The sequence below is a fragment of the Eutrigla gurnardus genome (assembly GCF_963514095.1).
Source record: "Eutrigla gurnardus genome assembly, chromosome: 6".
NCBI classification, from domain to species: Eukaryota; Metazoa; Chordata; class Actinopteri; order Perciformes; family Triglidae; genus Eutrigla; species Eutrigla gurnardus.
In genome coordinates, this window is record NC_139920.1 from 30,916,144 (window position 1) to 30,941,133 (window position 24,990).

At 46.1% G+C, this 24,990-nt stretch overlaps 4 protein-coding genes across 7 annotated transcripts; 2 read left to right on the forward strand and 2 right to left on the reverse strand.

Annotated features, from left to right (window-relative positions):
- The first annotated feature begins 1,105 nt into the window (after positions 1-1,105).
- tmem221 (transmembrane protein 221) lies at positions 1,106-4,777 on the forward strand. Of its 2 annotated transcripts, XM_084010818.1 has the most exons (4): positions 1,106-1,351; positions 1,440-1,651; positions 2,863-2,948; positions 3,648-4,777. In XM_084010818.1, exons 1-4 carry the CDS (start codon positions 1,142-1,144, stop codon positions 4,184-4,186), a joined length of 1,047 nt encoding a protein of 348 aa, XP_083866944.1. In that variant the 5' UTR covers positions 1,106-1,141; the 3' UTR covers positions 4,187-4,777. The 2 variants fall into 2 exon arrangements, with proteins under 2 accessions (XP_083866944.1, XP_083866945.1); XM_084010819.1 differs by having other exon boundaries at positions 1,212-1,651.
- Positions 3,021-7,002, reverse strand: borcs8 (BLOC-1 related complex subunit 8). Of its 3 annotated transcripts, none has more exons than XM_084010822.1 (6): positions 6,835-7,002; positions 6,511-6,623; positions 5,726-5,790; positions 5,527-5,634; positions 4,784-4,874; positions 3,314-3,453 (listed from the first exon to the last, which is right to left on the reverse strand). In XM_084010822.1, the coding sequence occupies exons 1-5, from the start codon at positions 6,869-6,871 to the stop codon at positions 4,805-4,807; spliced, it is 393 nt and encodes a 130-aa protein (XP_083866948.1). In that variant the 5' UTR covers positions 6,872-7,002; the 3' UTR covers positions 3,314-3,453; positions 4,784-4,804. The 3 variants fall into 3 exon arrangements, with proteins under 3 accessions (XP_083866949.1, XP_083866948.1, XP_083866950.1); XM_084010824.1 differs by having other exon boundaries at positions 6,845-6,981; XM_084010823.1 differs by lacking the exon at positions 4,784-4,874 and having other exon boundaries at positions 3,021-3,453.
- Positions 7,003-7,043: 41 nt separating this feature from the next.
- rfxank (regulatory factor X-associated ankyrin-containing protein) lies at positions 7,044-9,257 on the forward strand. The gene is made up of 9 exons (XM_084010821.1): positions 7,044-7,233; positions 7,312-7,383; positions 7,511-7,612; positions 8,023-8,088; positions 8,176-8,276; positions 8,360-8,485; positions 8,588-8,654; positions 8,733-8,813; positions 8,912-9,257. The coding sequence occupies exons 2-9, from the start codon at positions 7,317-7,319 to the stop codon at positions 8,962-8,964; spliced, it is 663 nt and encodes a 220-aa protein (XP_083866947.1). The 5' UTR covers positions 7,044-7,233; positions 7,312-7,316; the 3' UTR covers positions 8,965-9,257.
- Positions 9,258-9,409: 152 nt separating this feature from the next.
- nr2c2ap (nuclear receptor 2C2-associated protein) lies at positions 9,410-11,655 on the reverse strand. Its single transcript, XM_084010825.1, has 4 exons — positions 11,550-11,655; positions 11,311-11,401; positions 10,628-10,733; positions 9,410-10,499 (listed from the first exon to the last, which is right to left on the reverse strand). The coding sequence occupies exons 1-4, from the start codon at positions 11,585-11,587 to the stop codon at positions 10,342-10,344; spliced, it is 393 nt and encodes a 130-aa protein (XP_083866951.1). The 5' UTR covers positions 11,588-11,655; the 3' UTR covers positions 9,410-10,341.
- Between the last annotated feature and the right edge of the window lie 13,335 nt (positions 11,656-24,990).

Sequence of the window (24,990 nt, forward strand, 5' to 3'; positions counted from 1 at the left end):
CTGTTACTGTTGTTACTTTGTGGAAACAGTAGTTGTACCTTTAACGCCCTGTTACTGTTGTTACTTTGTGGAAACAGTAGTGGGACCTTTAAAGCCCTGTTACTGTTGTTACTTTGTGGAAACAGTAATTGTACCTTTAACGCCCTGTTACTGTTGTTACTTTGTGGAAACAGTAATTGTACCTTTAACGCCCTGTTACTGTTGTTACTTTGTGGAAACAGTAGTGGGACCTTTAAAGCCCTGTTACTGTTGTTACTTTGTGGAAACAGTAGTTGTACCTTTAACGCCCTGTTACTGTTGTTACTTTGTGGAAACAGTAGTTGTACCTTTAACGCCCTGTTACTGTTGTTACTTTGTGGAAACAGTAGTGGGACCTTTAAAGCCCTGTTACTGTTGTTACTTTGTGGAAACAGTAGTGGGACCTTTAAAGCCCTGTTACTGTTGTTACTTTGTGGAAACAGTAATTGTACCTTTAACGCCCTGTTACTGTTGTTACTTTGTGGAAACAGTAATTGTACCTTTAACGCCCTGTTACTGTTGTTACTTTGTGGAAACAGTAGTGGGACCTTTAAAGCCCTGTTACTGTTGTTACTTTGTGGAAACAGTAGTGGGACCTTTAAAGCCCTGTTACTGTTGTTACTTTGTGGAAACAGTAATTGTACCTTTAACGCCCTGTTACTGTTGTTACTTTGTGGAAACAGTAATTGTACCTTTAACGCCCTGTTACTGTTGTTACTTTGTGGAAACAGTAGTGGGATCTTTAAAGCCCTGTTACTGTTGTTACTTTGTGGAAACAGTAGTGGGACCTTTAAAGCCCTGTTACTGTTGTTACTTTGTGGAAACAGTAATTGTACCTTTAACGCCCTGTTACTGTTGTTACTTTGTGGAAACAGTAATTGTACCTTTAACGCCCTGTTACTGTTGTTACTTTGTGGAAACAGTAGTGGGACCTTTAAAGCCCTGTTACTGTTGTTACTTTGTGGAAACAGTAGTGGGACCTTTAACGCCCTGTTGTACTGTCGCTGTTGGCCAGCGAGCCTCTCTGCGCGCAGGAGCGCGTCCGCGCATTGTTTCCGAGGGTCCAGGAGAAAAAGTCCATTGTTGTTGCGAAGTTTATAATCTGCGGATTTGAAGCCATCACATGGTCAGAGCGAGCAGCACAACAGGCTGCACGCTGGGGGAGAGGGGGGCATTCATCCGGAGAGCACCGAGGGAAAACATTCATTCACACTGCGATGCCAGCGCACTTTTGGGGAGGATCGTCGGAGAAGCGTGTTTAAAAAAGCGAAAAAGAATCCCGACTACTTTTCTGTCTCTGGAGAGAAACTCTGCGGATAAAGATGACGCTCAAGTACAGCCAGCGGTCTCTCATGGTTCTGTCTTTACTGGGGACTTTATCGGCCATCATGTCCGTTTTATCGGTCATTTTGATTTTCCAGCTCCAGGCTCAGCAGACGGCGGTGAAGGAGTCTCCCTCCTCCTCCTCCTCCTCCTCCGCGCTCATCCCCGCGCAGATCTGGGCCGTGCTGCTTCCCGTCTCCACGGTGCTCACCGCGCTGTCCCTCACGCTGCACCTGAGCTCCGCGGTGGTCTGCCTCCTCCACGGCTACTTTTCCACGGAGGTCTGCCGAGGAGAGGACGACACCGAAAGGTACTTGAGCCGGCAGGTGCCATTTAAAGGAGGAAACACCGCACCTGTATTCAGAATCAGCTAGTTCCGGTCAGCGTGATCGCACCTGTGAACGCCTTACAGCTAACTGCGAATTAATACGCGCCTGAAAAACACTTAAAACGGCCTTTGAAAAAAGAAAAAACATAATGTTGTGCAAACAAATAAAAAAAGTTACATTTATAGGCAATAAAACAACCAGCGCTGAATTTAAATGGTCTGTGGCTAGCGGGTAGCTAGCTTTAGTGGCTAATGGTAGCAAACATGGTTGTTTAATGCTAATGCTACACTACATGTTAGCATTCAGTGTCATGACCATCTTCAGGAAATGTCAATACAACTTTATTCTAATTTCTTTATCTTATTTTGGGGTATTTTATTAAATGAGCAAACTTCCAATACAAAAGGCAGAACCAAAAAAACAACAAAATCCCGTCAAACTACACTTTAGACTTTAGGTGACACAACATGCGAGTGTTAATAAGGGTCACCGGTGACGCAGCAACAGGGGTGAAGGGTGAATTTGTCCATATTTGTAAATGAGCCAACGTTCAAATACAAAGGCGGAGTTAAAAAAGTGCAGCCTGAAATGAACCCCAGAATTTGAACAATGCCTTTCAAAAGCACTGCTTTAATGAAGTTAATAATTACCAAAGGGCTCCAGGAGTGAAGAATAACATTTGATCTGTTTAGTGTTTCTTCTTTCATTGTTCTCTGTAAACCATGGCACATCATGGCTGACTGCATTCAGTTTCATGAAAAGAAAACAAAGTTTATAAAAAGGGCCTTGCTTATGTGTCGGAGTGCAGAGTGCTGCAACGCTCCCGGCCGACCCCCACCTCACAGACCCCATGAATCCCGTCGAAACAATGGCCTTCCCCTCATTATGCACCCAGCACACAGCCTTTCGCTGGCCCTTTCCCACGTCCGTTTACAAATCCAATGGCATGCCCCGGGACCTCCCTACTGACAGAAGGGGACATTCCAAGAAAATGGGAATAATAATGAGCTTTCCAAATGATATCTAGCACTCCAGCATACCCAGAGAATATGGCAATGTAACTTTTCTTGAACCGAGATCAAAGAAAAACTGTCGAGACGGAAATTGTTGCATAAAATCGTCTTCATTTATGCACTTGAAGTGTAAACATGTCTGAGCCACAACGCTGAACATGACACATTTGTTTCCACAGAGCAGACTGGTTTCTTTTAGACAGCAGGGCTGTGCGACATGTGGCTATCGGACTGTTCTGCCTGGGGGTTTCTGTCTACTTGGCAGGTAAGCAGAAAAGGTTGAAAAACATCTTATATTTGGAAGATTCTGTTGCACAATTTACAAGTATTCAATCCTGAAAAACAGCCTTGTAGCACACATTTTCTCGTGCAAGTGTGTTATTATTTGCATGCAGGTGAATTCACAAAGACTTTAAAACTAGTGTCCAGAACACTGGCAGTGCAGTTTCAGCTGCAGAGGCGAAACAGCACGGCTGCTCTCTTCGGTCCATCCAGCGAGTCCAAGAGAACAATGCATTCTTTGAGCAGCGTGCATGACTTAAGTGTTTTTAATGCTGAACCTGGCAGCGCTGTGGCGCTCTGTTCCACTGAGCGGCTTGCACCGGGGGTCACTGGAGGCAGTCCCTCCATTGTGATGAGGAGGCGTCGCCCACTTCATGCTCAATCAGGAGCCTGTGGAGCAACGCCGCCAACTCGGGAAGTCGCGTCACATGCCAGAGCCGTGCTTTTCTCCCACTTCCTTTAGCATGCCTGAGTCCATAGTCCTTTTCCTGGAAATAAACATAGAACAACTTGGCTAAGAATACTTAGATATAAAGTAGTGGAAAGTAACGTGAAAACAAATCCTGATGCAAGTAAAAATAACATCCAAAGATTCGGCTTAGAAACAAATAACAGACAAACATGGTTTATTTTGATTTAGTGTTTTGTGTATATCAACTCTGTTCCTTCTCTTCCAATGCAGCAATGTCCATCTTTATGGTCCTCATATTTGAGGTGGAAACGGGCATAGCAAGTGCTTGCGTACTATCGTCTGGGATTTTTGTCCTCCTGGTCATTGTGATCCACTCCCTGGTCAAAGCTTCTCACAGTGCCAAGCACTATCACAGCGACCACCTCGACACCCTCTTCCCCAACGACCACGTCAGCAGCAACACGCCCATCTCCCGACACTGCGAGCTCAAAATCGGTGCAGACAAACCACGGATGCACCGCAGCCAGTCTCACCTGCAGCATCAGATCGCCTACCCTCAATGTGGCAGCCCGAGACAGCAGCAGTACCAGCAACAGCAGTACTCCCCCGCCGGAGGCTCCCAGGAGCCCGCCAGCGATAAAGACGGCTACAGCAGCGGCGGCAGCTGTCCCCGGATGCACAGGACCCTGTCTACCGAATCTGGTTTACTGCAGGCCCAGACTAAACCCTGGAATGGTGTCAACAATGAGATGAGGAGCGTCCTTGCGCGCAAGTCGGGGATTTCTGCAAAAGACTCGACTCTTGTGTGACATAAAGGAAGCTGAGCTTGTGGTTAAAAGACACTGCTGACCTTTAAGCATCAAGAGGACTGCAAACACAAGCCTCATCTCAACCAGATGGAGAACTGTCAGTTTGTACCGTTTCACACTCGCTATGTTTGTTCTGACTGATCGCAGACAACATGGGATGCAGATTGAAAAAAAAAGTACCGTTATGAACTGATTTCTCCTGTTCAGATCATGAAGCATTTTTAATTTGATGGAAAACATTTTTGAAACAACTTTTGTATAATTTGTAGTGTTCGGGTATGAATGAGCTTGATTCAGATATCACCAGTGTTGCCCAAGTATCAATATGGCAAATGTATAGCTTTCATTGTAATAATGTGAATACTTTATTCAGCTGGATATGGTGGCTTTTTGCCAAATATTTGTGCACAGTGTGCAGATGTGTATTTTATTTCATATCGACCGATTAATTTTAGAAAAATATAATACCGTTTAAAGTTTGCTGTTTTTCAATAAAACAGATTTAAATAACGTTCACAGACTGTTTACTTTAAATCTAATTTAAATGCACTTTTCAATCATTTCAGTGATTGTTTCATGTCTGGAGGAAACACTAACCTTGGACACCTCAGCCAGATGTCATGAAGATGAGGAAGGGGCATGTGGAGCAGAGACAAGGGGACTGGGAGAGGGGGTCACATCATTTAAGCTGCATGCAGGGGGGGGACAGCACAGGCAAATAAAACAGCAAATATGAAAAAAACTCCTATTAACTGCAAAAAGAATGCAGAACTGGTGTCATAAATATTTTGCAGTTATTGGGAGATTCAAGTAGCATAAACTGAGAAAAAAGTTGTATTACACGATTAAAAAAATATTAACTATAAATGAAGGATTAAATAAAACCAAGGGAAATAAAGGTTACATAAACACAGGTATGATGTGGAGAAAATAATGAATACAAAATGACTCATTTACTCTAAAATATGTCAATTATGCAACGATATGTATGAAAGGAAACACGTTTGTAATATTCTCAGATAGCTGGCGTGTTCAAATATTACCACAAATGATATCACTGAGTATTTTTGGTCTGGAACGATTGATGGCCATCCCTCTTCGAAATGATTCAAGACACAATCCTTAACAGAGGCTTGAGTTTTGTAGAGATACGTTCTATTATCCCAAATCGTTATATTTACGCGCGGTCGCCGGTCAACAGTGCAGTGTTGTAAATGGAAGAGCTGAGTTATAGATAGATACTAGCTACCAGAACAAGCTTTGCCGCTTGACAAATGTTGGTGCACGTGTAACGGTTCCTTTCACCCCCCTGCACTTTGCACATCACCGCTGCCTCCTACCTGCGTCCTTGAGAGTTGCTTATCTGTTCCTTCATGCTGATGGCTTGACGGAGGAGGCCGTCAATGTTTTTGAAGTACAAGCTGCTGTTCGTCATGCTCTTCACAGCGCTGCAAGCAAAGCAACGGGTCAATGGAAGCGGTGACGGTCGCAACGAGACAGTGGGATTCTGCAAATGTGTCGGTCCAAGCTTCTCCTCACCTGCATGCATACTCAACGGTGTAGATGGCGCCTTGACTCTGCTCCTCCCAGCTCTGCATGTCAGTCTGTGTGAGGAATGAAACCCAACCATCAAATACTCATCAACGCGTTGCCTTCTGATTTGAAAGTGGACGACGACTTCAACAACACACACGGGTTGTGTTGAGTACTGCATGCATTATTAGAGCCCCCATGGTTTCATGTCATTCAGTTTCTTGATATAAATAGTGCTGCCAGTTTATTGGAATGAGATTAAAATACACTTTTATTGATCTCCAGTGGGGAAATTCAGTTGTTGCAGGGCAGTACAAGGTCAGGAATAAACCGAGACACGTCTGGAAAGTAACAGAAACAAACAGGAGGTACATAACGTAAACTAACATAAGACAGTGACACTGTTCTATTAATAGCAACAGAGTACAATGTACACTAACCTAATATTTAATATGACAACGTAATAACTAAATGTATTAATGCTGGTGGTCGATGATGGTGCACTCATCGAGTCCATCCTTAATTGTTTATTTATGTTTAATGTATATGTTTCTGATGCTGCCTTCACGTGCGAGGTAACGTCAGGTAAATAATAACTTTGCACTGAGCTAGCAAACTACAGTCCATCTGTTACAGTTAGCACGGTATATAGCATTGGTCTATATGGAGACGAATGTACATAGATTACAGATTAAAATTCTGTACACACGTGTTAAAAATAATTACTTTACCAACTCGGGAACCGTGGGATGAAAATCCCCCCCCCCCCCCCCCCCCAACAACATGAGCACCTTGTGTTGCACCAGCTCCGGCAGCGACCTTCTGACGTGTTCCTGCAGTCTGTAGAGAGCCACCGACGGCTCGTTAGCCAGCACGTACATGCTCTCCGTGAACTTGTCCGTCACTGTAGACCCAACGAAGTACAGACGGACGGAGAACACAGGAGCCGTGTTAGAAACCACAGACAGAAACGGAAACAACTTCCAGCAGCACGGACATGGACAAACTAACAATCTGCCGTTGTAGCGTTAGCTTAGCGGCTAAGGTGGCTAACGGCTACTAGCTTCACGGCGAGCTAACAATGCGGTAAGTTGTGAGCTGATGAATGTGTTGACCTCGTTTGACCTTTAGGTGCATCTCCTGGTCCTCCATCGTGCGGGCTGGTTGCGACGACCGCAAACGGAGAACAATTCAACACTACGCAGAGTTGTGTCAGCTGATTCCTTGCTTCTTCCGTATTTTTTTGTCATGTGCCACACGGTAAATAGTCCGGGCAGAAATGTCGATTATGAAAAAAATCAGTTCCTTTAAAAAAAATGCTGGGTCCCGGTCAAATCGGTTCTTCGTCTATGTTCGTGAATATTTGGTGTATTAAATAGCTAACCAACCGAGCGATGACGCGTCTCGGTGCGCGTGCATGGCAAGCAAGACCCAGCGCGCGCGACTCGAGACAGTTTACTTTCAGTTTCCCCGAAAGGAAGTTAGCGCGAAATAAGACTGTGGAGCTGGTTGCGGTGAGCGGACAATGCCATGTTTCCTGCTACTTTTTCTTCGTGCTACCACATGATTTCATGCTTCGTGTTTTATTGCAGTGATCATGGAGGCCAGAGGTGACGAAGAGGTTGCAGATGGCCCAAATATTCGCCCGTACGAGTCCAGAGATGGTACCTGTGTAATTTTACATTCCCCTCCTTTAAAATGAATTTCCTCTCCTCGATCACTGTTTGTATCATAAAATAGTCCGCGTTGCTTCCACTGACATGCCTGCGGTTCGTGTGCTTGGGTCTCCAGAAAACATGGATGTGGATGAAGAAGGTTTGTTCATCCACCCCACCACTCTGACCAACAAGCAGCGTGGGAATGAGGTTACAGTCCGCCCGGCAACATTGGACTGTAAGTACAGGCAACATGCTCTGGCTAACTATCCCCAGTGTTGGTAAAACCAGATTCACCAGTGAACCAGTGTTGGTTAAAATCAGATTAACCTGGTTTTAACCAGGTTAACCTGGTTAAAACCAAATTAACCAGTGTTGATTAACCAGCATTGGTTACAACCAGATTAACCTGGTTAAAACCAGATTAACCAGGTTAACCAGTGAACCAGTGTTGGTTAAAATCAGATTAACCTGGTTAAAACCAGATTAACCCGTGTTTAATTACTTCAATCACTACGCCGGTGCAAATGTAGTTGAATTACCAGCAAGCTATTGCAACATGGAGTCAAACTACTCTTTGATTAGATGGAGTTCAGTCCTCCCCACCCTGTTTTCGTCGTGTTGAACATGTGATGTTATTTCCATCAGCTCTTTCCATACACCAGCTGGCAGCTCAAGGCGAGGTCTCACAAGTGGCTGCACACCTGAGTAAAGGTGAGACGTTGTAAAGTGAGTAAATGTCAGGCATTAAACTGTACGACCCTTCCTGCTGATGTGCTGTCAACCTTTTTAATTTTCCAGACGCTTCTCTGCTGAGTAAACAGGACGAACGGGGCTTCACGCCGCTCATGTGGGCGGCGGCGTTCGGAGAGAAAGCCGTGGTGGATTTCCTCCTGGAAAAGGTGAGAAGCAAGCGACCGTCGTCCAGGAAGACGTGCACACGTTGAAATCATCCCACTGATGTTTGTGTGATTTGGGCTTTTAGGGTGCTGACCCCAAAACGATTGCGAGGGAGCGTGAGAGCGCCTTGACCCTGGCCAGCTCCGGAGGTTACGTGGACATCGTGGAGTCTCTGCTTAGACACGGGGTCGACATCGACACGTACGACTGGGTACGTCACCACTTTTTCAAATCCACGAGGTGTATTGGTTATGGCAAGTCAACACTATGAAGGTGGTTGGACAAAATAACTACAATGCTGTTTTTTCCTCAGAATGGTGGAACTCCTCTTCTTTACGCTGTGCGAGGGAACCACATCAAATGTGTGGAGGCACTCTTAGGTACATCTCATGTCTATGTGAAGTCCTGATCACATTCTGTGTGAATGATGTATTAATGATTAATATACTCTCTTTAAGCCAAAGGGGCAGACATGACCATCGAGTCCGACTCCGGGTACAGTCCGATGGCCCTGGCTGTTGCCCTCGGACACAAAAAGAGTATGCGTTGTATCCTCATACTGATAAATACGATACGAGTAAGGTTTCTGTCAAAGAATGTTTGCAGAATCAACATTTTCATCTCTTTTGTTTCCTAGTTCAGAAAGTGCTGGAGGACCATATCCTGAAGCTGTACAAGCCACCAACATGACCCTCGTTAAAATCACTACCTGGAAAGGACAGTGTGACGCAGCGGATCTCAGACCTCCAACCGGCCCCCGTCGTGGTGAGATGGGACCTGACCAATGACAAGTCGCTGCAACAGCTTGGTGCGTTCCCCCAGGCAACCGGCATGTTATTTTATAAATGGTGTATTCCGTTTATATGCATTACAACGTACAAAAACGTGCTGACGAGCACTAAGATGTGACGTCGTGCAGCAATTTGTTCATCAGCACAAAAAAGAGAAGGACACAACATTTGAATAAAAATGTATTTTTATAGCATGTGTTCCACTGGAATGGCGCTTTGACTCAAAAAGGCACAATACACTTTATAGAACAGTGTGATTACAAGTAAACCCTGGGATGAAAACACCTTCTGTGTTTGAGCATTGGAGAGTGAGATGGCTCGGCCGATCCCAGAGAGCGTCCATACCCAAAAAAGGCCCGTTCACATCGGCTGGTGAGGTGGCGGCGCAGACGACACGTTTGCCACCGCACCATCCTGAACTTTACTCACGAGTCATTTCCTCTCTCACGACGGATTAAAAAAGATGTCATCGTGAGGCTTTTCCCCCCAGGACGTCTAAGGAATAAACAATTATTCGTCCAAAAAAGTCGGCACTATTCTCAAACGTTATTTTTACTTTGTCCACTGCAGGGGCCTCCTGTATGGGAAAGCTGTGGGCGTGGAGTTAAGAAGGAGATAAGCTTGGCACTAATGAGAAATACAAATATTGTCCCGTCCTTATTACGACCCATCTAGAATGGTAACAGGAAACAGAGTGACAGGTACAACTTCAGCTGCTGTAATAAACCCGGTGTAGCAGAATCACATTAAGTGTTACACTAGCTATTAAGACCAGGACTTTTCCGATACTGCAGGTTTTTTGTTGTAGCACACATCATTAATGGTTGTAAATTACAATTAATGCAGTTGAGTAAAGAGTTAAAGGACAAGTGTGAAGGGTTTAGTGGCATCTAGTGGTGAGGTTGCAGTTTGCAGCCAACTGAATACCCCTCCACTCACCCCTCCCTCTCCAAGCGTGTCAAGGAGCCACAGTGGCCTCGGGTAACATTAAAATGTTAAAGCCTCTCTAGAGCCGGTGGTTTGTCCCCTGTGGGCTACTGTAGATACAACAACACGGCTGGCTCTGTGAAGAAAACCCACTGTCGATACAAAGCTCATTCTCAACTAACAAACACACAACAGCTCATTTTAAGTGCCTTTAAAACTGATGAAAACAGTTATGAAAACTACATTTGTACTAATAGACCCCCAGTAAATCCTACATACCGGACCTTAAACGTAACATCTAGAGCTCCTGCAGTTACCAGTAAATAATGACGTAGAAAAGGTTTAGGATTTACAATGTTGCTTCACCATTTGGCATTAAATGAAACAAGCAAACAAATCCTTTGTCAATCAGATGCTGCCCAGTAAGACTGAAGGATATCTGGAGAGCGTTGTTGTCCTCGGGATAGAAGTGACTGATGGCTGTAAAGGCTCCATCCTTTGGGCAACCTGCGGGGAGCACAAGTGGAAAATCATCTCCCTTATCTCGTCACACAACGTGAAGGCGGTGGATAATCACATGAGGAGACAATGTGATGACGCTTACTGCTGGGGAAATGTAATCTCTTGAGTTTTACCGTCTAGTCTGCACGTTTTGGCAGAGAAGCCTCCCTGGAACTGGACCTTTAACTCGGACACCTTGACAGATTGGGGGAACTCCAGAGACACCCACTGACATTCACCCTGCAAAGACACGACGCTGATGATCCGAGGGACGTCCTTCAGTATATTTATGTCTATTCCAACCCACATAGGACTTGTAAGTAGGTCTCCAACATCTAGCCCATAAACATACAACAAATGCTTAATAATTGAGTGTGTGGTTCATGTGCACTGGTTTCTCAAAACTATTAAAACAAATTGTGGATCCTGTCCATCCTCGAAGTTGAAAAACTATAGATTTATTTATTTATTTTAATTCTTGTTTGGGGGGTGTATAGCATAAGTGTATGCTATATTTAATGTCATGTAATTATAGTACTTTGTATTCTAGGGAAATAGAGATCAAATCAAAACTGGAATATGCAAAGAAATACTGTGTGATAAAACCAACCAATCAAAAGAAGCTCTCTTACAGCCTTGTGTCGGGAATGCAGTTCAAGATGTTATTTCTGTGACCGTTTCTATTCAATCCTCGTAAACGGCTTTAAACCAGCCCTAAACCAGCTGGGTCGCAGCCCGGACCGGGGGTCTGAATGACGGCTCCACGGTACCTGGGCTCGCAGCCCGGACCGGGGGTCTGTTGGACGGGCTCAGGTACCTGGTCCGAGTTCCAGCACGTCTCTTCGTTGCAGTCAAACATGTACTTCTTCCCGAACTGCTTCACGTCCCGGTTCAGCACCGAACTCACCCTGAAACACGAAAACACCCACGTGTTTGTTTACTCATCGTTTAGGGCTAAAAGCGAGCGGGACGCGAACCCGTGAACCCAGGGTCTGTAGTTCATGGCGGATGAGCCCGATGGCTTCTATATAAACGGGATTTAAAGTTGGCGTTTACCTGCTCTGAGTTTCGCTGCAAACCAAAGAGGATTCCATGTCGAATGTTTGAATTACACACTGCCGTAAAGCGACGTCATGTCTTTTTCCTTTTTACGACAGTGGCGTCCATGAGTCGCTGTTCCCCTCCCCGGCCACTAGATGGAGATCACGTTCCACCCAACATGACCGCATGGCGGCGTTTGCTGCCCAAACTGAAGGTAAAGCCTGTGTTCATGTCCATCTCCATCCTCGACGTTAATAATAATAGATATAACGGATGTAATAACTGAGAACGGAACACACAATTCACTGTTTCTAATCTGCGTGTCCAGGAAAACGCGAACGTTGCTGTTGTTGCTTCGTGTGTGCGCGTCTCACTGTTGTCTTCCGGGAGGAAAAGGTCGGGGGGGGGGGGGGGGATCGATTAGGCAGAGAGGAGAGAGATAGTGGGCCTGAGACGAGGTGCATTGATCAGTTTCTAATATTAAGCCTTCAAACATCTTCTTTTTAATGTTGTGTGTTCAGATTTAAAGCTTGGGATCATTTTTGTTGGATAATCCCATCCAAGCAAACCAAACAGCTCTTCTTCCATTAGCAGGGGAAGCAATAACACGGCTGTGTGTGTCTGTGTGTGTGCGTGTGTCTGTGTGTGTGTCTGTGTGTGTGTGTGTGCGTGTGTGTGTGTCTGTGTGTGTGTGTGTGTGTGTGTGTCTGTGTGTGTCTGTGTGTGTGTGTGTCTGTGTGTGCGTGCGTGCGTCTGTGTGTGTGTGTGTGTGTGTGTGTGTGTGTGTGTGCGCGTGCGTGTCTGTGTCTGTGTCTGTGTGTGTGTCTGTGTCTGTGTCTGTGTGTGTGTGTGTGCGTGTGTCTGTGTCTGTGTCTGTGTCTGTGTCTGTGTGTGTGTGTGTGTGTGTGTGTGTGTGTGTGTCTGTGTGTGTGTCTGTGTGTGTGTGTGTGTGTGTGTGTGTGTGTGTGTGTGTGTCTGTGTGTGTGGCTCATTGCAGATGGAGAAACCTCCTGCTGAGGTTTTGTCACAGCGCCCCCTCACTGCAGATAATCAATAGGTCTGAAATACAGAACCTGATGAAGCCCAGCCTCCGTGGGGGGGGGGACTGGATTAGCCTCCTCTGCTATCAGCACACACTCTTAGACTTTGTGAGCCCTGCACTTCCATTTCCAGTGTTGGTTCATGCTGCAGGTTCTGGTGTTGTGGTCCGTGACAGAGTGTAGGCCGAGTATTAAACTGGTTTAAAGCTGCAGTCATGTGTGCTGTGATGCATATCACTGTTTTAGAGTACTTCAAACAGAAACGGTGGCTCGACAATTACTTTTTGCTGGGTTTGCCAGATTCTGGCCTGGAGCCATTTTGGACGCCCACCTGTCCAACGGCCCCCATGGGGGCGGCTAATGAGGCGGAGGTGGGCTGGAGCACGGCGGCCATGCTGAGAACCCACGTGGGCTCTTTGTGTGAACGGTAGAACGGTCCATGTTTGCCAGGGAACCGGTGGGTTCTAGGGTCCACATTATCACCGCCGATATCCTGCCTTTTTATGGTTACCTGCCAGTTTTTTAAAGCCGATAAAATAATTTAATTTTAAAATGCGCTACTTTGGCACCGATGCAGCCGCAAGTCACGACTCTTTATTTGATTAATTTTGAACTTTGTAAAACTTCAGGGAACTATTTTTTGTGTTCAGGTCATGAAACAAGGTTCACGGTTCTGAGATTCTAAAGTTAAGAAGAAAAACTCCCGTCAGAGAAACAAGTCCCGTCAGAGAACGCTTCACCACTCGGGTGCACCGATGAGGTTGTGAGCCGGCTGATGGGGGTTAAACCCCATCTACGTCTCAGGGTTTGTGGTTAGCAGACTAACGTTTGGCTCAACCCCAGCCGCGTTTGGACATTGCCGCGGTGACTCAGTTGTACGTACCGCTATGGCAACTTAAATTGCACATCAGGTCCAAGTCCTCAATGCTCTGCCTGAGGTTTTCCCAGGTTTACTCACCTTGGATGCACTGAAACCTTTTACCTTCAGTGAGTCACTGCAGCTACTCCAGTTCACGTCTCCCTCACTTATTACAACAAAAACCTCTTTGACAAATGATAGAAGCTATTTATTGATCATCAGCAAAACTGAATTTGCTGTATTTTCCCACGTGTAGTCATGGCAACAGAACGCACCTCAAGTGTTTCCCTGTAAACGGGTCTCAGGAGATCACAAAGCTCTCCGTGTGAGCAGAAATTATTTTTGGTAGTGACCATTAAATATTGTTTCTTTGGCAAGTATGCACATTGAACCTGACGGCGGAGCAGCAGAAACCATCCCAGAAGTCCTTCTGTTCAAGTCCTTTTTGTGTGCGAGCCAACAAAGCCTCGTACTTCGTTTCGATTTAGGAAAACTGACATGATGAGCGTTTTGGACGTCTGTGGTTGTCCTCCATCGATCCTCTCAGGCCTTGGCGACAGAATCGGGCTCGACAGATATAGTGCTCATTTTTTATTCATTATAACTTCTCGGAAGAAGTGCGTTGGTGTTAAGAATCAATTTGCGTTACAATCTACCAGTGCAACTCCTCGGTCACCAACCAGTGATGGCCTTGTGTCTTCTGGCGTGGGGGGGGGTTGACTGTACTGAGGAGCATATAAGCAGACGCTTCAGGAGGTAAAAGCAGTCACTACGGACTTCTCCAGCGTTTATGAGCTGTGAATTGTCTTAATGATTAGGGTGATGAATGTCGGTGCTGCTGTCAGCGAGGGACGCAGCTTTCTAGCACATGGAGCTGCAAACCGACTCTGTGCTGTAAAAAGGAGCTTTAGTCACTGGCGGCGGCGCCTCGAGGCTTAACCAAATACATCTGAACGTCCGGAAGTTTTGCTCGTCTGAAGTTGTACCTGTTACACTTGCCTGCAGCTTAGCTGTGCTTAATGATTTAACACGCTCAGCCGCCCTTCTTCCAAACGTCGGAAATTAGAATGACACGCCGGCTGCTCGGTGGCCGTGAATCATTTAGCTCAGGAAGTACGTGGAGGAGACGCTTGGCCCCCCGACTCATCTTAATAAAGCAGGAAATGAGCCACAGCCTCTTGGAGTTTCCTGGCAGAGCTCCTCCAATGAAATCGTTAAAAAGCACAGCACAATGCACAGCACGCTCCGCTGCCCTTGGTTATGAAGCTGAAATTACTATTACTAATTAGCGTCAGATTTGATTGGTTGTCTGTTTGTGTGCGTTGGCTCGCCTCTTTGTTTTGGTGACACTCGTCCAGGCGGTCTGAAAGGTGGACACGCCTGCTTTCACAGCGTTGGATGATGGACGACTGGAGCATAATGGAGCCCGGGACTACTCAGCCTTCTGTGGCGAGGTTGAAGGCAGTATTACAGACATTTTGCACATTAACAATAGAATGTGAAAAGCAAACAGAGCACGAGTTTCAGATATTGGTGTGAATCATTCAGCGTGTACATAGAGGGACGGCATGCTTTGCTGCAGGTGTAAGCCCACTGCTACATGTATGGCTGAACACAGCAACTAAGAGCTGCAGTGCTTTTCCTTCCCCGAGGGGCTTCTGCATCCCGACTATGTGCAGCGCCGCGATGGGCAGGATTTATGGAGTGTGGCCGCTTCCACTTCACGCTCCAGCGGTTCGGACTCTCCCCTGCTCGCTCATGATGTGGCTGGAGGCCCACAGGACACGCCTCGCTCGCCTCCCCTCAGTCTGCAGCCTCGCCACCGCGACGCCGTTGCCGGGCGCCTCATATCTGTGCAGGGAAAATGGGCCTTCGGTAATGACCACGGCGCTCACCGCAGTGCAAAGGGAGGCCAGAGTGTCATTTTACGTTGAGGTCACGGGGATTTGAGGAGCTCTACTTCAGGTTCAGGTATCAGACTAGAGCAACAGAGGGGAAGTCGTGTTGGCGAGGCCGTGACATGCTGTTGTGTCGAGAAGGTGTTGTCGGCTTTTTTTTGCAATTACACAACAGTTACATGGAGAAGCGATGACATTTGAGACGTGAGCCGCGTAGACGTGCTCTTTGAAGTCGTCGTTTTCACACTCCCTTCGGCTCGGAGCTGTCTGGGTGAGGAGGAGGAGGAGGAGGAGGAGGAGGACTAATCCTCCTCACTCTGTATTCCAGCGTGTTGGCACAGCTGCATGCGTGACCCCCCCACCTCCCACCCCCTTAATCGCCTTGTCTCACTTTATTCGCAGCAACACACCTTGTGAACATGAGCAGCCGAGCATCAGAGCGACACATCACAGACCCTCCTCCTCCTCCTCCTCCTCCTCCTCCTCCTCCTCTCCGTCCTCAAGGTAAGAAGAGGCAACGCACTTCGTCATCAAGAGATCACTCGATACACCGTGTCAGTCGTCTCTTTTCAGGCTGGATCACTGAAGGCTGGTACGGCCCGCTGCTGGTACTTCATTTGCTAAACATTTGCTGCCAGAAGAAGCAGAAACCTTCAGTGCAGATCCCCTTGAACTTTAATTACTTGCTGATTGTGATTCAGGTTCGCCTGTACCCGTTAACGGCCTCCACTTGTACCGTCAGAATGGTACACTCGTCTTACACACACGTACATGCTGAACTATTCACTCCAACGCTGCTGAAAAGCTTTTCGTCATGAACTGTGTGTGAGTAGACTGGATGTAGCCGTCGATAAGACAAGAAACGCTGCTGTAGAAATGCAGGGTTATGTTTGATTGTGGGTGAGAAGTTCGACTAACGACAACATCGCAGAAGCAAACGAACTTGAGTGACAAAAGGAAACGTGAAGGGAGGAGAAGCGACAAGGGATTTTGTTTAGTTTCTGAAATAGTGCTTTTATTTCACCTTTTCATTCTCTGACAACGTCATCGTCCCCATCCACTCACCCCACCACACATCTCCATGAAGTATGTGATGCAAACCATAAAGATACGTAGCAGCATCAATAATGAATTAAATAAAAACAAACATGTTGAAGCTGTGCTTGAAAAAGAAGAAGTAGAGGAAGACATTAACTGATCCTCTCAGGATGCGTTTTACATATCTGCACTATATTTAGTACTATATATATTAGCAATAGCTTCTCCTTCTGCAATAATCACAGCACATTCTTTTAGATACGGCGATTTCTCAAAGGAACAGACGATTTAATCTCAAACCAGATAACGGAACCATTAATGTTTCCCTGCATGTCCCTTTTTATTTGGGTTATCTCCGTATGATTTATTAAACCTAGTGGTATAGAAATGGAGGGGCACATGAGGTAAGCTGTCTTTCATCAAGCACAGGCACTTATATTCACGTGAAGTAGATGAGGCACAGGTGGAGTCCCGCCGCTGAGCGAGGTCAGGGACACCAAGACTCTCAGACGGCCGCTGAGTTCAGAACATCACAGCGACCTCGCCAGTCTGCACATTGTTTCCACAGCAATCTAAAAAAAGACAGCACCTTCAATTAGCAGCTCCCGTTCTCATTACAGCGTGTTGTTTCTTCACGGATGTGACAGACGGCAGACGCTGTGTGCTTTATGTGTGTATGCAGTCGAGGGGGTCGAGTGTGTGTGTGTGTGTGTGCTGTCAGGTGGGCTGCCTCTTTAATCTGTGCAGACAGCTTTGTAATTGGAGCGCTGCATGAAGGTGGAGGAGGGGTGGGGGATCTACAGCTGATAGTACACCCACTCTGAAAGATGGAGAAATAATGGAGGTGGTCTGTGTGTGTGTGTGTGTGTGTGTGTGTGTGTGTGTGTGTGTGTGTGTGTGTGTGTGTGTGTCCTGTGGATCGGGGTCCTGGGTCCGTCGCCGAGGCAACAGCATCATTGTCGGGGCTGCCTCTTCACCGGCTCAATCTGGTCAAAACCAATTGACTGCCTCTGAATGAATTCCAATCGCAGCCATAAGGCCCGCCTGGTTTTCATTTCAATGCACTTCAAACGCATTTCAAACAGTTTCACTTGCAATCCCCCCCCCCCCCCCCCCCCCATCACTGGACCCGCAATAACGTGGTCCTCTCCACATTATGTGGTCCCGGCCCTCGTCCTCCCAGTACCCCCCCCCCCCCCAGGAGATGGACTCACCCGGCAGGTGCCATACCGCTCAGAATGACAATTTGCCTTTTGGAAATCAGCCTCTGGGTCCATTGTGTTCACTGAAATTGAGTTCGGCCATCAGCAGACACTCAACAGCTCCCTGTTGTCCCTCCTCCCCCGTCTCCCCCCTGTCTCCCCCCCTGTCTCCCCCGTCTCTGTCAGGTCCTTTAACGGTAAAACGAGAGTGCTTCTATACGACCGTGTTCACAATAGGAGCCTACTTTGAATTGGAAGATCATCACGTATTATGCAGCGGACGGAGATGTCTGTCATAGAGTAAATAAAAAAAGATCTGGTTTAAATGCAAGTGAGCAGGCAGCAGTATCCATTTTCATTTTTTTCCATATTTTTCTGTTGTACCAAATAGACCACAACCATCCTTCTGCAATAATTAGAGACATTTTTTCTTTTAATATAATAATTAAGCCCCATCACTGTTTTGTGACTAAAGAAAAGCATCGCTGTAGGAAAATTAGGGGAAGTAAAATGTCAAGTTTAGTTTTTGGTTTATGACCTTTTTAAAAATGTTTTTATGCAGGTAGACCTTATGTGTCTTATCTGTGACACAATAAATATGATTTCTAGAAACGAGTGGGAACCCAGAAAGCATCCCATAGTGTCCCAGAGCAACCACCTCCTCTAGTAATCTCCAGCAGAGCTGACGAGCAGCAACTCCTCACACATTATTTATGATGGCAGCACGCCGAGCTCTGCTATTGGCCGACGGAGGCGCCTCGGTCACGCCTAATTAACTACTGCCTCGAAACGCAAACAAGCTCTCCATCAGGAGAAGTGGTGTAGAGATGCATCCGTGTGAGGTCGTCCTGCAGAACACGATGGTCCGAGCATCACTGTAGTGCACAAGTAGCACCACTAACATAGTTACTGATGCGGCGGGCTCCCATAGTGCAGCGGGGCAGGAAGGCGGTGAGCTCCCATAGTGCAGCGGGGCAGGAAGGTGGTGAGCTCCCATAGTGCAACGGGGCAGGAAGGTAGCGGGGCTCCCATAGTGCAGCGAGCAGGAAGGTGGTGAGCTCCCATAGTGCAGCGGGGCAGGAAGGTAGCGGGGCTCCCATAGTGCAGCGGGGCAGGAAGGTGGTGAGCTCCCATAGTGCAGCGGGGCAGGAAGGCAGCGGGGCTCCCATAGTGCAGCGGGGCAGGAAGGCAGCCGAGGGACGCTCCATTCTTGATTGGCTTGGCCGAGTGGAACTTATTTGCGACCAGTTTGCAGCTTTTTTGCATCTGATCAACGCCGTGCGTCCACATTAGCGAACGCTGACAGGAAAGCATGCAGCACAAAATGAATATGGCTATTAGGCTTCCCATTAAAAGGCTTTGTGTCTCTATTTGTAGAGGCTGGTCAGGTTGTTCGGCTGCATTGTGAGACAGAACAGAGAGTTTTCTCCTGCTGATCACATGGATGCACGCCTCATTTCCAGGATGTGAAGGATGGATTGTTCTCTAGTAAAGAACATGTACAATCAGCTCAGACTGTCATTTTATGCAATCACATCAATTCTTCATCAATGCATTTTGTAGAACCAGCTCCTTGCAGGATGTATTTATTTTACCACAGTCTCTAGTAAGGGTGGGAATCACCAGAAGCCCCATATAGCCATATATTGCGATTTATTACCTTTTCTGACCCTCAACATCTGCTTTATCTTACAAGATGCCGTTTTGTTTCCACTCGCTTCACCTCACTTCAATCCAACGGGTTTGTCCTCCCAGTGGGCAGACTGACCCACACTGTAGTAAAGAAACTTGACGTGGTATTAACGTTTATCACAGTCCACTGTCGACTTCATCCGTGATCGCACCAGAAAAAAACACACCCCCGCCATCTAGTGGACTGAATAAGCAATTGTTAGCAAAAGGTTGAATTTGTATTTGCAATATTAACAGGTTATATAATAACAGATGCTCGGTTGTCCGGACATCAGTTTTATTTGCCAAGCAAAGTATTGCCATACTATGAGTATACGTTATACTCTTTTGAATTCCGTGGTTTACAAACGTATTCCTCTGTGGATGAGCCACTATTCATACCCACGTCCAACATGTATTGTATTCATTGAACACAGCAATTCTGGTTTGTATTGTAAATGTGTGGAAGTCAATTGAAACCGGCTTTAATCAAGTTTCAAGTCATCTGAAAGCTCAGTATGTACACGCATTCACTAATTACTCTGCATTCTACTGCAACTCTCCATCGGCTTCCTCAGGAGTCTTAATTGTTTCCTTTGATGCGGCTCCGCTCTAAGTGGAAACCTGTGTTTTTGAGTGGGGGGCTTCCTTTGTCAATGTAATTGGAAGAGGATTTGCTGACAACAAGTGGTTCTGGACTGGAAACCTGTCATCCAGAGTGGAAGTGATCTATGAGAGAGCGGCTAATTACTCGTCTTCTACTTTCAGCATTGTGTGTTGAATGCTTCACTCGTTTCTGAACAGAAAGCCACAATATAAACTGTACCTGGGTGTTGATTCCATACCCGAGCTGTGTGTCTTCATGTATTCGTCATCAGAGGAGCATGTGTTTATATTTTGGGCAACATTTTCATGCATTCATTAGAAATTGAAAGTCAAGAGATGACAGGAAAACAGGTGAGGAAACAGAGTTCCTCGGATGAACCGGTGAAGTTTATGATTTTTATACAAGACTCATAGTTGGGCCCAATGATGTTTTATTTTCCAAAATTCCATTAACATTTTTCTGAATTCTGTGATTTTAACTCATTTTGTCAACATCGCTAAGCCAACGTCGCTAAGCCAACTTCGCTAAGCCAACTTCGCTAAGCCAACGTCGCTAAGCCAACGTCGCTAAGCCAACGTCGCTAAGCCAACGTCGCTAAGCCAACGTCGCTAAGCCAACGTCGCTAAGCCAACGTCGCTAAGCCAACGTCGCTAAGCCAACGTCGCTAAGCCAACGTCGCTAAGCCAACGACGCTAAGCCAACGTCGCTAAGCCAACGTCGCTAAGCCAACGTGGATTGGTCTGTGATCTGGTGTGTTTGTTGAAACTCGGTGAGTAGAGAATCAGGGCGTAAGTCGTACACTACGCTAGCCGTCTCAGAGTAACGTTGCCATGGTAACAGCGAGGCACGCGGCCATACCACGAGCGTGCACTTGGCGGCTGGCGTTACCGCAGACTTGGAAAGTGAGCGGAGGGGTATGTGGTTGGTTGTAATCTGCAACCACACCACTAGAGGTCACCAAAGCCTTCACACTGTCCCGATAGCCATCTTGCTTTGGTATGTCAGTTTAATTAACATTAAACACATAAACACAAGTTTTGTAGGTAATTGGTCAAATAATATAGATGAAAGAGGTCACCAGAATAGTTAGAATTGATGGTGTCAATGTTGGAATGAATGTCAACTCTCATTGTTGTTGAGTCCTGGAGCCGTGTGGCTAATAAAAGCCCGTCCGTCAGCTGCACCCTCTAATCCTGAGGGTGGCGGGGGCCGGACTCGATCCCAGCTGACAACGAGCGGGAGGCGGGGCCAAACCCCGGACAGGGTCGGCAGTCAATCACAGGGCTGAGCGATCAGTCGTGTTGGCACCTCGGGCGGTCTTTCTTCTTTTAGAGATGCCAAACCTAACCTGCATGTCGTTGGTGTGTGGGAGGGAACCGGAGCTTCTCTTGCTGCGAGGCGTCACTCACTGCACATTTCTTCACAACACACAGCTGAACGGTCTGTGTGTTCGCCACAGCCGCTCCATAAAGAACAAAGCCTGTTTTGGACTACAAGGCGACTACGAGGAGCTTTTATCGCATGTTGATGTTGGTGGCCCTGTGGACAAGAGTAGTAGTGTTTGTCCTGGTTCCCCTCTCCCATGATGCTTCGGCAGTTTCGACTGCAGGTCAAAGGTGGCATCAGAGCCTGACTTGCGTCCCTGCCAGAGGCCCTGCTGGGGTTCGAGCTGACTAGAAACAGTCAATATACCCTCGCGGATGGTCTTGTTTGCTGATGTAGGTCAGATAGAGGCATCAGTCACAACCAGTTAAAGGTTCCTTGTGGTAACTTTAACATTTATCTCATTCGCTCTGTGGGCTTTGAGTCGTGATTGTAATGATCAGTGAATCAACGATCAACAGGAGTCATTTTAATTAAGCACTTTTTTTCCCTCAGCTTCTTGAGTATTCACTCATATTGGTCTATTTATAGGACTGGATTATAGGCTCAAAAATCAATAAACTATAACTGCGTGGTTAACCACATAACATAATATCCCTGGTTAGATTCTGACCGGTGACCTTTGTTTCATGTCTTTCTTCCCTCGTTACCTGTCTGCTTCTATATTAAATAAGCTGAAAAACCTTTAAAAATCCAGCAAATTATAATTATTTGTACCCCTAAAGATGATTTTAGGCAACAACTGTATTTCCTCCTGTTAGATTAGCTTGGCAGAGGATCTACAGTCTACGTACAATGGTTAAGACTGGATTTTCATGAATTTCCTCCTCGAGCACAGCTCACAATGAACGATCTGTGCCGACGTGAGCTCTATCAGTGTCAGTCTCCTGCAATCAAACATCGTCTCCGACAGGATTATCTTATATGAGCCCCCTCGGGGCACATTTTCAAAGCTGGTTAATTGTATTTTTTCTGGTTTGTTCAGATTTCAGATTTTTCTTCCAGCGTGCAGGTGCCGGAATCTAAATGCAATTACTGGCGAAGTGAATGGGAATGCTCTCGACCAAAGTAATACATCAATGTCAAGCAGGACTGAGATCTGCTGGTGAAAATCTGATTTTCTCTCTATCTGTAGAAATAAGTTCCCAACTCAGTGAAATGAAAATAAACTGCTATATTTGCCAGCCGCGGCCCATTTACCAGATGGTGGATGTGTGGATGGTGGGTAAATTGATAAGAAAAAAAGGAAGAAGAAGAAATACCTTGATGTAGCTCACATCTACAGGAAGGTAATGAAGAAAATGCTTAGTCTGCAGTAAAGGCAAAGAAATCACAGATTGATCCAGAACTCCATGTTCTCTACTGGTGAATAAGATTAGAAAGAGGAATTTTATTTGCGGTTATATCTCTCCACAGCCTGAGCTTCATGTTGCAGCTTAGAGAGAAGCAGCTTTAATATTAAAAACCAGCTCGCCAACACTTTAAATGGTCACTTGGACACAGGTGAAGTGTTTAATCTCTAAATGATGGAGAATTGGTGAAACTCCCATGTGCAGCTGTTCTATGCAAGAGCATGATACCAGCGTGCCCCCCCCCCCCCCCCCCTCCACGCCATCAAATAGCACCGTAAAACGTTTTATTATGTTGATGTTCAATGAGCGTTGTGGAATAATTGGAACTGGACAAGTAATGGCACTTTTTTGGCTCATGTCCCTTATCTCCTTTTTACACCACCGACCACAGGCCATTTCCCTTCGCCCGAGTACAACCTGTAAAACCTTACGAGGGCCAGTAACCTGAATGGAGCTCACTTAACTGAGCCGCGGTACAAATCACCCTCAGCCGAGTACGCCTGCTCGTCCTCGTTCCTGGGTTGATTCTCAGTGCAGACGGGTGTGGCCGCGCACCTTTTCATGGGTGTTTTTGCAATGCTGAAAAACACCTCGAAGCTTGTAACTGTCTGAGGCATTAACAACGGCATCATACAAGGCACGGAGGTTATATCATTTGAATGACTTTTTTGCCTTTTTTAGATGGTGATGGAAGAAAAGCAACTAGTAGCCCTGGCTATAGACAAGCATGTGGTACCCTTACTTTAAACTGGAATCAATGATCATGTGCTTTATCTGTATATGTGCATTTGTATTCAGTCAAATTTCTGTTTAGTCCAGCCCAGGCGGCAAACTACGGTTCTGAAAAGTGAAGCCAAAGTGGACTTGCCTTAAACTTGCATTCTCTCTGCTGGCCATCAGGGGGCAACTACTCTGTTGCAAAAAGAAGTCTATGTTCTCAATCTCTAGTTTCAAGTCTTCTTCATTCCAGCATGATGTTCATGACATCAATAATGGTCCCTTTAGTCAAATAGACGATACAGCAGGGGATGCTTCAGGGCGGGGCCGCCTTGTGATTGGCACGTCGCTACCACGCTACCAATGCAGTTAGCTACTAACATTAGTTTAAGCTGTAAAGTTGACGTTGAATCACGGAAGCTACATTTGTTAACAGCTTCACACCAGAATCCAGATGGATCCAGATCCTGTAAGGTTGCAGCTCTCAGATCCACCCGTTGCTCCTCTGCAGTCCAAATATGGTAATTTCCTTCACTGATTGCAAGAACTCCAGGCAGGCAACGATCAATATCCGTGATGGGGACGGCCAAAATGCCGAACTGGAGGCTTTAAAACCGTAATCCACAAACCAACGGGTGATGTCACCATGACATCGACCTCTTCTTATCTACAGTTTATGGTCCAGTCCTCCCCAAACTTTAGTCTGGTCTGTTGCTGTTTTTTGTGTGTTTTAATGTTATCCATAATTGGGATGCCACCAATATTTCAACTAAGATGTCTATTGTTTCACACAAAATATTGCTCATAATATTATATGTCTTGTTTTCTCCGACCAACAGAGCTAAACCTCCAGACATCCAGCTTGCACTGATGAAAACGGAGTGAAGTAACAAACGGCCACATTTGCGAAGCCAGAGAATGTTTGGCCATTATTTTTGGTTGATTAACGAGCAGCAGAGAATCAGTCATCAACATTGTTGGCCATTAATTTTTCTGTTGAATGACTAATAAAGTAAAGTTTTCAGCACTTGAAGGTGCAATACATTTCTAAAGTTGATAACTCCTGTTCTAATGGAGTCAATCTTTGGTTTTGCGTCACATTTGCGTGAGTGATTCTCCCGACAGTGTTGAAGGACTGCGGGCGGCAGGTCTACTTCTATTTTCAGGCTTTCTTTCTTGCTCATTTCTCTTTTTTTTTTAGTTCTCTCCCTCATGGAGAACATACAGACCTTCACCCGGCACAGCTTTGAGTTATGGAGGGGGAAATAATAGATTTTTAGATGCATTGTGAACCACTCGTCATGCACAAAACTCCTTTATTTTCTATTTGAAAACTGTGCTTTTAACTGAAAATGATTCAATGTTCAAAAGAGCAGCTACAATATTAAAAACACAGAGTACATGTAGCGGTGGGCAATTGTTTGAATTCTGATGACGGTTGTTGAACATAGTCAAATTTGATATTTTGTTCTCCTCACTGTGGGAACATATGGTGAGCAGAAGGCTAAACTATTGGCAACATCTTCTCTCCATCTCTGACATGCTTCGCCGTTGTACGTGTGCACGCTTTTTGGTAAGCTGTTGCTGGAATAGCGACTTCTCCTGCAGACGATTCTGCCATTGAATCAGGCTTTTAGTCCCTAAAGTCCCAGTCGGCAAGTCTGGTGGATGGAGGGCACTCTGTCAGAT